This window comes from Strongylocentrotus purpuratus, unplaced genomic scaffold (genome assembly GCF_000002235.5).
Source record: "Strongylocentrotus purpuratus isolate Spur 01 unplaced genomic scaffold, Spur_5.0 spur5_scaffold_21, whole genome shotgun sequence".
Lineage (NCBI taxonomy): Eukaryota > Metazoa > Echinodermata > Echinoidea > Camarodonta > Strongylocentrotidae > Strongylocentrotus > Strongylocentrotus purpuratus.
In genome coordinates, this window is record NW_022145607.1 from 13,051,714 (window position 1) to 13,065,630 (window position 13,917).

The 13,917-nt window shown below is 36.9% G+C and overlaps 1 protein-coding gene across 1 annotated transcript; it reads left to right on the plus strand.

Annotated features, from left to right (window-relative positions):
• Positions 1–1,411: 1,411 nt before the first annotated feature.
• On the plus strand, positions 1,412–12,337 carry LOC100892751 (dehydrodolichyl diphosphate synthase complex subunit nus1). Its single transcript, XM_003731103.3, has 5 exons — positions 1,412–1,805; positions 6,298–6,450; positions 6,961–7,110; positions 8,761–8,860; positions 9,626–12,337. Exons 1-5 carry the CDS (start codon positions 1,505–1,507, stop codon positions 9,714–9,716), a joined length of 795 nt encoding a protein of 264 aa, XP_003731151.1. The 5' UTR covers positions 1,412–1,504; the 3' UTR covers positions 9,717–12,337.
• The last annotated feature ends 1,580 nt before the right edge of the window (positions 12,338–13,917 follow it).

Here is a 13,917-nt window from a genome sequence, read left to right on the forward strand (position 1 = left end):
ACCTATTTTATATATTCATGTCTGTTTTTAATCTCATGTTTTTATTGTTGTTGTTGTTGTCTTGGGGGGGGGGGGGGGGGGGGTGTCATGCTATGCCAAGAGTATAAGGGATTGCTCCATCATATTTTGACACCAAAACGTATTAGTTCCAACCAGTAGTAACTAACAAATAATGAGTAACGAGCACAGAGATTAATCCTCCAATGTCAAGGTAAGTCTTTATACACGCCGGGCAAAGTATCAGAATCACAGAAACGTATAAGTAGAGCTTTCTGAAACCTTGATTCACTATATTTTGTATTAAAATGCATATAGTTGCTCCAATGTGGGTCGTGCAGATTAAATTGATAGTATTAATTTTGTATTCCTGTGTCTCAAATGTTATATTATTCGATTTCAAGAGGTAGAATAAAATTTCCAGGGTTTAGTCTTTTTTGTAAAAATACAACAAAAAGGAAAACAGTATAGATCGAGCTGCGAAATTCATTGAAATAGGCGACTCTAGTGCCGACAAACTAAACCCTACATCTTCTTCTTCTTCTTCTTCTTCTTCTTCTTCTTCAGTTCTTCTTCTTCTTCCTCTTCCTCTTCCTCTTCTTCTTCTACTTCTTCTTCTACTTCTTCTTCTTCTTCTTCTTCTTCTTCTTCTTCTTCTCTTCTTCTTCTCCTTCTCGATCTTTCTTCTTCTTCTTCTTCTTCTTCTTCTTCTTCTTCTTCTTCTTCTTCTTCTTCTTCTTCTTCTACTTGTTGTTGATTATTGGTATATGATTCACAAACACTTATTGTATTAAGTGCATCACTGTTATTTTTTATCTGTTTTAATTATTATATGTATTGTAAATAAAGTTTTACTTTCAAAAGTCAAAAAGTCTTCTTCTTCTTCTTCTTCTTCTTCTTCTTCTTCTTCTTCCTCTTCTTGTTCTTGTTCTTGTTCTTCTTGTTCTTCTTGTTCTTCTTGTTCTTGTTCTTGTTCTTGTTGTTGTTCTTGTTCTTGTTCTTGTTCTTGTTGTTGTTCTTGTTCTTCTTGTTCTTCTTGTTCTTCTTGTTCTTGTTCTTGTTCTTGTTCTTGTTCTTCTTCTTCTTCTTCTTCTTCTTCTTCTTCTTCTTCTTCTTGTTCTTGTTCTTCTTGTTCTTCTTCTTCTTCCTCGTGGGCATGGTATTTGATCGGGGCCATTTATTGCATGCCCATCTCCTTTGGAAATCAACTATCCCGTCAGGGATTCATGTATATATATTCTTTCTTGTATATTATTCAATGTAGTTATGCATTTATGTTTGAGGAATAAAAAGAAACCAATCCACGTTAATTGTCAAAACCGGATCAAAACACAACCCAAAACGAAATTTTATCAACAACGAGAGCAGTCTTTCTAAGAGACACCGTAGCTAATTTTTATTTGTGATCGGTTAATTCAGTTAAAAAGAGCCACGTTAATAGTGCACGTACGTACACAAAAGTACGAGGTTTGGAAGACTTCATGTAAGGTACTTTTCACGAAAAAGTATGGCTTTAGATATTTGTCACACTGTTCTGTTGCATTTTGTGCATATCTTGCTATGGACCCGCCTCTATTTATGGACACTCGTTTTGAGGTTTATTTCAAAACCTTTTGGTTTGTGTATCGGAGAGCGACGTAAACTATCCGCGGAAAGATGCCGGATCGACTCCAAAAATCTTCCAAAACTTCCATTACACATCGGTCTTCAGATCGTGGAAAATCGGATTTCAGATGGAGATGTCGCTAATCTACTGGTGTGGTGCATAGCTATGGGATTTTCATACATTTCTCTGTTTGATAATGAAGGTAAAATATCGAAATGTATTAACTGTTCTGCTTTTGGTGATCAAAATTGATATGATGATTAAACTAGATCTAGGTCTAGGTCAAGGTCACTCAACCAAGGCCCGGGGGGGGGGGGGGGGGCGGTATGAGTAATTCTTTAATAAAACTTACATTTGTCAACCTTAAAGCTAAACTTTAGTACTGGTAATGCGATTGCATTGTGAAAGAAAAGGTGTGAAAGGATCAGAAACAGTTGATCATGTAGCATGTAAGTATTGGTGTGCACTGCAAGGTTCTGGAGTCATCAAAATCATAATAAATTTGACCGAGTCTTGGTAAAGTAACAAACACTCACATAGAAAGCTATATGGGACAACACACATCGTGTCGGGGATGGTACTACCTTGGTTTCCTTGTCTTTCTATGCTCATTACTCAGCCAGTATACATTTTCTTCCAAAATTGTTTGGCACATGTAATTTATTTGTAATCTTGAACATTCAATGTAAGTTTCGTTTGATTCTGTGAGAATTAATTTTTTTTTTTTACCAGTACTGGAGTTTATCTTTAATCATACCACACATAGGATCTATATAGGATCTATATGTATAATGTCTTACTATCATGTTTTTTTTTTTTTTAATTTTTTATTTGAAAAGAAAAGGGAAAAGGGGAAGACAAAATTGTATTTTTGTAAAAAGTATTAGATCTACAAATATACTTTACACAAATTTATCCAATTTCATCTCAGAAACAGCTAGTGGTACCGTTTAATAATCAATTTATTCAAACTGTAATCTAGACTCTATGACATGACCCGGCCGATATATTTCTGGGTGAACTTACCAAAACAAAGCCAATGGCCAATCGGATCATTCGTTTGATATTGCCTGGGTTTATGAATATTAAAATATCAATCCGTCAGCCGTGCTGTCTCATATGTAGCTATTGTATGTTCAAAAACTTTTTAATGAATATTAACTATACTCAATTCAAGATGGCTGACATTGTATCATGTTGACGACAAGTTTTCTCGAATTAAATATCAGAACAATAAGTAGGACAAAATACTATCCAGATGATTTATTTTTGGTTCTGTGTTACTAGAATGAGAATATGTCAACATCGTCATGGGTTTTCTACGCTGTTGTTTTCTTATAAAACCAGACACAAAATCAAAGGGGTAGAGAGTTCAACTCAAAAAAACATTAAAAGTTCAAGGTTCAAGTCCTCAACTTCAAGGCTTAAATTTATTTTCCATTTTCTCTTATACAAAACATAGCAGTGCAATGAGTGCATTACCAAAATCAGTACAATAATAATGTTGCAATTGTTAAAGGATTACATATTTCTTTGGTGAACATGCATCATTATAAAATAATTGTAGAATATAATCATTCTTAATTACATCATAATTTGAGAAAAAGATAACTAACAAATAGTACAAACAAATTATTCAAGTGGTCATCAGCTTATGTGACATAAAAAAAAAAATCATCAAGCCGGCATGGACGCTTGTGTTCACGAGATGGATATTTACGGTCTGCGTTTTCAGACTGTTGCTCAGTATAGTCTTGTCCTTCGTCTGAGCTGTACGGGTCAGAACGTGGGATGGGGTCACTGTTTGCTTTAAGAAATCTACTATTTTGAAGAAGGTAGCATTTCGAGTGATATTTGTGGTCCTCGTTTGACTGTTACAATTGACCCTTTCGATATGATCACAACAAAACAACAAATGATTGTGAATTATAAAGAGTTGTCATCTTTTTTATGTGGCCCTCACGTTAAAGCTGAACTTTGTTGCCCGGTTCGTGCGGTTTCTTTTTCGGAGTCTCAAACGCTTTTCTGCGTTTGCTTTATTTTTGCTACTTTTTCTTACGATCGCGATCACGTACTCATGGAATTTCCATCTTGCTTGGCTGGTGCTTCACCAGTGATTGCGTGTGGTGGAGCTCTGAAGTTGCTTAGCAAACGACGCAATTCCTGCTTCCACAAATTGTTTTCAGCAAGTGCTGTGTGGATCATTTTCTTCAAGGTGCGCATGAATCTTTCAACTTCCCCTTTCGCTAGTGTCCAGTTCTGTATCATTCAGAATATGAGCTCCTCTCAGATGTTTTAAAGGTAAAGACCAGTTATGGTCATGCGATTGCATTGTGAAAGAAACGTTGTGAAATCAATCAGAAAAGGTTGATCATCTAGCATCTAGCATCTGCAAGGTTCTGGAATCATCAAAATGATAAGAAATTTGGCCCATTCTTCGTAAAGTTACAAGCACTATACACAGAAAGATGTATATAGGACTACCCTATATGTCTCACAGACCATGAGAGAAACAAATTTACCAAATATATGAATTAGTAGGCGGTTTTCCGGCAAATTTGTTATCATCATGTATTAGTCAAAACATATTCTTTCACATGATTGGTAATGAGAACTTCCATTTCATTTTTTGAAATCGGGGCGTTTTCAATACTGGTCTTTACCTTTTTAAAGGCTGCTTGTCTGTCCATCGCCTTAGTCTTCAAGTTCTGATGTTTTCCAGCTCTGCTTGGCAAAATCCTAAATTGTTTCCAAGGACTGGATAGTGATATGAAGGGCTGTTCCTCCTGGCGAGCTTGATGAGTTTGTTTTTTGAGATCCTTTGGGAGTCCATAGTCATCAATTCCCAAGTTTCATCTGTACTTCAATGTGATGTTTGCAGTATCTGTGAAGTTGATGCACCTTGCAGTTGTTCTTGATCTTGTGGAGAAGCTCTCTCTATTCTGTGAGGAGTTGAGAAATCCAATCAAATTACTTATTTGATCTCGAGGTTCTTATTTTGTCCTACTTCCAGTGACACTAAAACACTGTCTGGCCAAGTGGGAAAGTCCAGTACAAAGTGCTCACAGATCCTGGCTTCAGACCATTACTTTATCGAAGGGGACATCAGCAGGTCCTCAAATAAGATCCTGTTGTTCCATTACGACAGATACTAATTCTTGTTCCCCTTCTTTCCTTTTTATCAACTTGCATCATAGAGGTGTGCATGTAAGATGACAGGTGTCTTCTGCAAGGCTAATACAGTTCTTTTCTATAAACGGCCAACAGCACATCTTCTTTCTTTGAAGAAAGTAATTCTTGACCAACGTAATATCAAACCATGAAAAGTGATCCATCTGCAGTTTGTGTACATCTTTTTTTCCGATGGTGTAGCTAGGTATTTCAGACCTCGACAAGAGAACTCTTTCTTTAACAACTGCTACGGATGAGTATTCTCCCTTTTCAGTGTACAAGACTGCCTCCACACTGGAGTATCGTGTACCGGTAAAGGCGGTAATCACAGCACAGTGAGGTAATATTGTGTAAGGCTCTGGAACCTTACGAACTAAGTCATCAGAGGCTAAACACTGTACACCAAAGCAGACTGCCATCTGTTCTTTGCTGTTGCCAAGATTAGGAGTATCTGTCAGGCCAGGAAGAATGCCCTGTGGCGCTTCACAGTCAATTGCACCGAGAGTAATCTCAAGTTCAATTCCAAAGGAATCTAGCTGAAGTTTGCCACCTTCTAGTCCTACTCTCTCAAGACATTCCATCTTGATTGGTTTGACATTTTCTTCACCTGGAACTGTCTCATTGGGCAGGCTTTCCATGGAAATTTAATACTCCTCTTCCTCCTCCTTTTCTCCTTCCTCCTTTTCTCCTCCCTCAGTGTTCTGGGTGTCTGTCTGTTCTTCATGAACTTTAATATACCCTTGATGTGGCTCCAACAAGCTCATCCACTGAAGAAGTTGGGGAGGGTGGAGAGGATGGGGAGGTCTTCCTCTCCGGCTTGAATGTCATCCCTGTACCCTGCTCAAAGTCTTCATGTGATGCCTGACTTTCATGTTAAACTGTGACCTTTACATTAGGATACATCTCTGAAAGTTTGTGGATGTCAGTTTGAGACAGCAGGTTTTCCACATTTAAGAACTCGAGTTTTCAAAGTGAACTCTCTTCTCCTTTGCTCTGCTGTGGGTGCCTGATTCTCTGAATTTGTATGCATCAGAAGACAGATTTCCTTGTTGAGTTCTACATTGAGATTTATGTACATTGAGTTTTATTTCTGAATGAGGAAAAGAATACTGTTTGTCCCTAATGTGGAGATGCAGGTTTGTGGATTGCTACTAAAGAACCTCTAAACTTCATGACAGAGATTGAGATTCAGTGAAATGCATATGAGGAAATGGAGAAATGTGTAGATCTTGTAAAAAAAAAGAAAAATGAATTCAAAAGAATTAGAAACAAAACTGTATAATGATAAAAACGGTGCATATAAAGTGCTCACCGCCAAAGTCTCTACAGTGTAAGCACTATAACAAACAAAATACAATGATAAACAATTACATATTAAACAAAACAAAAAGAAAATTCAGATGAACCTACAAATTACAATACATATGAAATATAGATCAATGTGAACAGAGTTTAGTGTATAAGACATGTCGGTTTAAAAAGTTCTAAAACAAACCATTTTAGTATTTTTGATACTTTTTCAGGTTACTTCAAGAACAATCCATCCAGACTGAGAAGTGTGTTGCAGAAAAAGATGGCAGACGTCTCAGAGAGTGATCATCTTGTCTTCCAGATTGAAGTTCCAGTGAGAAATGGAGGAAAATGTTATGAAGTCATCAGCAAAGATACTTCACAAGGTTTGTTTCAAATGACAAAAACTTTGAAATGCTGTTTTAAAGAAAGTTTATTCCTAGAAATGTAGGATTACCAAACAAAAATTACATTCCACGATCAGATTTTAAAGGAGAAAATAGTTTTGGTCTTTTGAATATTGCCTTAAAATTGTTCTGGTTTAGTCAATTCAGTATGTGATGTTTCACTATGTTCTAATATCATAAAAAGCTTCAATAGTTTACTAATTGAAGATTTAGAATTGAATGATTATTCTAAACAAACAATTTTCAATGCATTAATGAAAGGAAGAGATAGTCCAGAAACATTTACAAGTTGTAACCCAACTCATCAATGCATGAAGGTCTGCCATTATTCTGTTGAAATAGGCAGATTTAGGATACCGGTATCTTAAAATTAACAAACTTAACAAAAAGGTCTAGTTCTTTTGTATTTTTAACTTGAATTGTCATCTCCCTGTGTCTGCAAATAGTAGTACAGTGTACCTTTACACCTTGGTTATATTTTCCTTGCAGCCACAAAAAGAACACGAATAGCCATAATGTCTTGTGAAGATGGAAGAGGGGATATACTGGATTCTGCAAGGCATCTTTGTCAAGATGTAGCTGACAAGAGATATCGAGCATCAGAGATAGACATTCCTCATCTAGACCAAGTTATGAATAGTAAGTTAAACTTTGAGAAGTGTCAAAGTGTCGTAGTCGTGTGGATTAAAGCACTTGACTTGAAATTCAAAGGTCATGGTTTGAACCCCGACATGGCACTAATGTCCTTTGGCAAGGCATTAATCTTTATTTGCCACACTCGACCCAGGTGAGGTAAGTGGGTACCTGGCAGGAATTCCTTGAAATGCTAGAGCGCTGTAATGGCAGCTAGGCTAAAGCCGGGGTAATAATAAATGCGCCCCTTAATAGAATTTCTAGATAGTCGGCGCTATAGAAAAGCCTATTATTATTATTATTATCATTAATGATTTGATTTTTGTTAAATACTTAGAACCTGTAGTATTTTCTGTAGTTTTTTTACTAATATGAAATACTAAGCATACAAGATTATTCAGTCACACAAAAATCATGAAAGAGGTTCATCTGATTGGTGATGATATGTTGAAAATTACATCTTACTTCACAATCAGGGGGAAAATTACCTGTTTTAGTATTAAAGCATTTGATTACTGTGTTGCAAGCCAGTACAGATATTTCAAAAAATGATGCAAACATTATAATGTTAAACAGTGATCCTTGCTTCCTTGTTTTTTGTATACTTCTATGTGTATTGTTTAAATCAGGCCTTCTCAACTGGCGGCGCGCGCGCCACTTGTGGCGCTTGCGGTCAGTCGGAGTGGCGCGCGACTGTTGCAACAACAAAACAAAAAAACAGAAAGCAAGCAAATAGACCAATACTCAGCGAAATCAAGAAGTTGCAGTCGAATTTGAGCCCAAAATGCCTGCCTAACAAACAGGAAGAAAGGGGAATTTATCGTTTTCTACCATTTTATACGAATGTAAACCTAAGGTCTGAACAACAATTAGCTTACGATCAATTCGATGGGATACCAATTTTAACATTACGTATCTCTGGAAACATCTTGTTTTTGTTTGTTTGATTTTCACTTTATTTTGACATTTCCCGTGTTAATTGGACACCAAAAACTACATATAGAGTCAAAATATACCTCCAGTGTAATTGTACCCAGGAATTGTACTAATTTTTTCACATCAAAATGAAATTATGATTGATTATATTGTGGAATGAAATGGTGCTAATAATGCCCCATTTGGGCCTATAGAAAGCCCTAAATCCAACAGCTTCAGGGGGCTTCGCCCCTGGACCCCAACGATTTTCGGCTCGGTCGCTACGCTCCTTCGTAGCACAATCGACCATACAGGGTGGCACTTCAACTACAAATTATTTTCGTTTTGGCACTTCTAATAAACTAGTTGAGAAGGCCTGGTTTAAATTCCTATAGCGTAGAGGCATTTTGAGAGAAACAGATTGTTTGGACTGGCAAAATGGAAGCAGACTAACAAGGATCACATTTTCTCTGAAGTACAACTCACATGTACACATAGCAGACTTTGTTATGCTCTTGGTGGGGATGACTACATTATATTTTAACCTTGATTTTCATATATTGTTTTGCTCATTAGTAATCTGTAACCTTCCACTTGCTACCAAATTCATATCAATATTTCATTTTATTTTTGTCTGAGCACACCGTCTAAGTTTACTTTGATTTTGTGAAAATGTATTTATTATCATTAAGATGCTTTAAAGCAGTGTGTATCAATCTCCATTATTTGTCTTTGTTTCAGCATTGTTGGATTATCCTGACCCAGAATTAATCATTCAGTTTGGACGGGTGAATAGTCTACTTGGGTACTCGCCATGGAAAATCAGAGTTACTGAAATATTGTAAGTATCGTGTCACGATTATCTTCCCAGTGTTGCCACCAGTTGAGGCTGGAGTAATTATACTAATGTGGCTAACTGTTTTCTTGCCAAAAAACTTGATAATTTCAGTCTGAAAAGAAATTACTTTTGATATCAATCAGAATTCTGTAAAAGAAAAAAGGAGAAAAAAGAAAGAAAGAAAGATGAAACAACAGGATGCACCTGTTGTTCAAAATTGTATTTTACTAGTTTGGTACAATAGCAGGAGAAGGAGGCAATCTGTGGATACTTTTTCCAACAAAAATAACCATACTTTTCAGGCGCGGATCTAGCTTTTTGCCGTTTTACTGTTTTACTTTTTTCTTCTTCTTTTTTCCCCTTTTTTCCCTTCTTTTCCCCCCCTTTTTTTCACTTGACCACCCAAGGGGGGGGGGGGGGGTTTAAACCGCCGAAACCCCCCCCCCCCTCAAACCGCCCCTGCTTTTTAGGTAAATAATCATAGTTCTTTAGTGCAGTCTGCAGATTTCCCCGCAATACTGCGATGGAACATTCATTATTAAGGCTATAAAACTTCTGGTTGTCAGAATGGCATCAATTTGGCACTTATTTTAAGGTGATATGATGGAGCGGCTCTTCCAAATTAAAGTGTTTTGGAGTAGCTCTACATGATGAAGACCTAATTTCTCTATTCATTTCATAGCGTTACCCAATTTTGGGGAATAAATAACTTGCATCAGAGAAAAATGAGGACTAATTCTTGTCTTCTCATGTTTCTCCCTCTCTCAGGTCTGTGCCAACGCATCATAGCATCAATTACCAAAGCTTCGTCAATGTACTTCAATCCTATTCCAAAACACAGCAGAGATTCGGCAAGTAGAAAAAGGAATCTCCAGTTCTCCCTCAAAAGAATTATTGTCCATGAAATACCTTAATATATATATTTTTGGAATACTATGTAAATTTAAACTTTTGTAAGTTAAAACTAGATAATAATTTGGAGTTGCTTGGTTATGTCTGCATATGAAATGGTTGTTCTGTGACTCTGTCTATCATTTATATGGTATTGCCATATATGCACTATGCAGTGATTGTTGATTGTGATTTTTGTTGTTTTATGGTTTTGTACTATGACAACGATTTGGAATCTTTTAATTCTCTGCTCTGAATATGTATTAGCAGGGCCCTGTCTTACAAAGAGCTGATATTGATTGCAAATTATTTGAAATTAATATCAATCACAACTTTGTACATAAGAGATAGGAGATCGCAAACTTGCGATTGATCAGAGGACTTGTGATTGATTTGGATCAATCGCAACTCTTTGTATAAAGACAGGGCCCAGATGTCAGGTTATTTTAAAATCAGTTAATTCAAATGTACTGTACATTGTAAGTTCAGAAATGTGTTTATGTACATTTATGTATTGAACGATCATGAATTTTGCAAGTTTTGGGATTTGTGAAAGTTACTGCTGCCCAAAAATTAATCACAACATTTAATGTTTGTAATTTGAGAAAAAAGCTTTCATTTTCAATAAGTGAAAGTTTAATGTTGTGTACGTTTCTCTAGTCATTGTAATTGCTCTACCTTGAATGTTAAAATAAACTGCCTAATAAAATAGGTATTTGAAATGAATTACAGTTAAATTAGCAATATAGATCTACAAGTAATGATACCAAAATAATCTTAGCAACGAAACATCAAGGCATACAACTGTAGCTTTGAGTTTTAAACTTAAGTCATCAAAATCATATTCATTATGTTGGTTTTTGTATTGTTGTTTTACTTCACTCAAGTTATAACATCATTCAACACAACAAATAAATCCATAATTCTGAACATGTGTTCATGCCAGTGATGCATTATTGCTGAAGTATTGATATGATTTAGGAAAATGAAAATTTGAAAATATACCAAACGTGTAATTCTAGATACATGTAAGCTTGGCTGATACCAGTGATACCAGTGATCTGTTTATACGTGTACAGTATCGTAGTACTTATTTTATTCAGAAGGCCTTATATGAATATTTTACCTGATTTGAATGTAAAAAAAAGTAGATAATCAGAATGATTTTGCCAAGGAGTTAAGTCTCACCCACTTGGAATGTAGTCATGCTCTTCTGGGTAACTAGCATGCTATAAATGACAGAATTAGCAAGTTACTGCTATGATAGTGCTATTAAATTTAATAATAAATCAAATATTGTTTATTGTAATATTGAAAGACTCTTGCCATGCATACAATTTTAAGATGACTATTTAGGTCCCTCTTTAAAGGTGGGTACCAATAGAGAAAAAAAAAATGACCCTGTTGAGAACCCCCACACCCCCCCAATAAAAGGTTCAAACAACGTACGGTAATCTACCCTAAAATCTTGGATTTCTCAAATTTTATTCATTTGCCCCTCATTCCTGTCCTCGCCCCCTCCCAATAACAATGCTGTCTCTGCCGTTGCCTTTTAATGAATCACTACAATGTTTTAGTGATTGTGTCACCTTTGTATTACTCTTTTGTCAGTATTTGTAAGCGAGTCCTTCAGGTAAAAATTTATTTTTTAAATGACACCCATACATATGTTAATGTTTTGACACTGTTTAGTGTGGCTCTATTTGATTTATTGGACAGTCAAATACAGAAAATTTACCAAAACTAGTTGCCGGGCCATGGCACAAAAATATGCTGTGGTTGAAATTAAGAAGGCGTTATTGGTGCTACTGAAGTGGACAATTCACTCATTTGTTTATTTTGACTGTATTTCAAGCAATAACCTTTCTTTCTTTTGTCACTGTTCAAGGGAACCGTTCCTTCGCCACAGGCAAAGAAAAGAAATTTATACATTTTGCTTGCCCTGCAGGGTGACTGAAGATATTTTTCTTTCCAACACTGCTCATGCGGATATTCTATTTAGTATTTAGACTCATGCATGAACTCATTTTCTTTAGCTATCGTTGGAGCATTGTGCAATTAGAAAACTAGAGTGTAACCATTTCCATACCCCCATGTCCTTTTCATGTACATCGAACTAGCAATGCCATCAGACATGTATCCGGTTTTTTTTTTGTGACAAAATATGTGATGCAGTACTGGTAAAAAAATGTTGGGATCTCCTGGAAAAAACTGACTGAAAAAAGAACAATATTTATAATTTATAATACCAGCGAACTGAATTTTGATATAGTTTTGTTATGTTTTTTTTTAAACTTAAAAAAAAATAGTTTCTACAGTCTACCAATAGACAATTTCTATTATACATTGTATTACAATGTTTAATCAGATTATGCACACACCTGCACATTCTAGGATATGGATAATTGTAATTGAACTTGACATGGATATGGCAAAGATGATAACCATACTTACAAGGTAATAAGCCGTGCTTTACAGACATTCCATGAATAACGTTAACTGGTATTGAATAATTACCAGTCTTGTAAATGTATTTTGTTATTTCATAATATTAGTATTATTAATGAATAAATCAAGATCTGAAAATAATTTCCTGTCTTTTTTTAATTGTGAGGAATCAAAACTTAGAGGGGGGGGGGGGGTACAGATAGACAGTTTGGGAGACAGGGGGTAGTGGGAGAAAGAGATAAGGAGAGAGAATTGAGGACAGAGAGAGATAGAGAGAGAACAGAAAGCAGGAGTACAGAGAAAGAAAGAGAATCGAGGGCGAGATAAAAGTGATATCCTTCAAATATTGAGAATGTAAGATAGAGAGGGAGAGAGAGAGAGAGAAAGCTTAAAATCAAAACTAGCTCTTTCAGGTTGAAAAAGCATTCTCTCGAAAATGATACCAAAATATATCATAACTATAAACAAACTGCTGTTTGAAAAATTTGTAGTAATAGTAATAGAAGTAGAAGTAGTAGTAGTTATTTTTTGGTTCCATTAAAAATACAAATAATTCATACATATAATATTCTATGAATGTAATTTATACAGATAAAAAGAAACTAGAAACTAGTTATACAGATAAAAAGAAACTAGTTCTACAGGCCCGGTCACACAGCCCTCCACGGGCGTATCGCGGCCGAATCACGGCCAAAAATTTCTGCCCGTGAAGCAGACGCTGTTGGACGCTTTGAGGTCGCGATAAAGACGCGATACAGCCGTACTTTACCCGTCGTTACACGCGGTAAGAAATTCACACGCGGTTGGCCGCGCGAAAAAGTTTTGGGCTGCCCAAAAATTTAGACCGCGGGTAATCGCGGGCGGTACACGTGGTACACGTGGTACACACGCGGTAAGGACGCGATACAGACGCGGAACGAACGTGCTAGGACGTGCTACGGCCGCGGTTAAGACGTGGTTACACGCGGAATTGGACGCGAAATTTTAGCGGGTAATCGCGGGTAGAGCACGGTCATAGCACGTTTGTTCCGCGTCTGTACCGCGTTGTTATCACGTGCATTAGCGTGTGTACCGCGTGTAAGCGTTGTAGGCCGCGGTACCGCCGCGCTTCACCCGCGATAAGGACGCGGAACAGTCGCCGGCGTCTGTTCCGCGGGCACACCACGAGTAAACCGCGGGTAAGCCAATTTTGCACATTTTCCACCACGGGCAACCGCGGGCAAAAAAAATCGCGAAATTTTACCCGCGATACAGACGCGAAAGGCTGTGTGACCGGGCCTTAAAGTACGATTTGTAATCTCTCTATCAATATCGGGGATTGTGTACGCGCGTGCATGCTAGTACAGTGCAGTGAGATTAGTGACGTCATACCAGCTCTTTCCATGCCCTGTAATGCCCAAGTTACTATTACCTCACGGTACGCGCACGGGCAGAAGACTAGTGACGTTAGCTGTCATTTACAAAGAGGTCATTTACACCGCGCAATGCCAAAGTCATTATTACGTCACCGATTAGCGCTCCTCTGGATGCGCGCATATGACGTAATCACCTTACCCACCGCAAACATTGGATTCGCTTGTACACACGCTATAGAAACTTAAACCTGTCGGCTGTCAGATGCAAATTTCTACGGAAAAATCAGAAAAACTCTAAGAAACTGATATTTGCCTAGCCGAAATTTCGAAAGAGAGTAAAGAAGTGTATTTTACAGACCATCATGG

Bases quoted from the DNA above. Each gene is read 5' to 3' on its own strand.
- LOC100892751 (XM_003731103.3), top strand. From the start codon at position 1,505: ATGGCTTTAGATATTTGTCACACTGTTCTGTTGCATTTTGTGCATATC. The intron at 6,451-6,960 runs GTTTGTTTCAAA...TTTTCCTTGCAG, and splicing joins CAGCAAAGATACTTCACAAG to CCACAAAAAGAACACGAATA. The intron at 7,111-8,760 runs GTAAGTTAAACT...TCTTTGTTTCAG, and splicing joins TCTAGACCAAGTTATGAATA to CATTGTTGGATTATCCTGAC.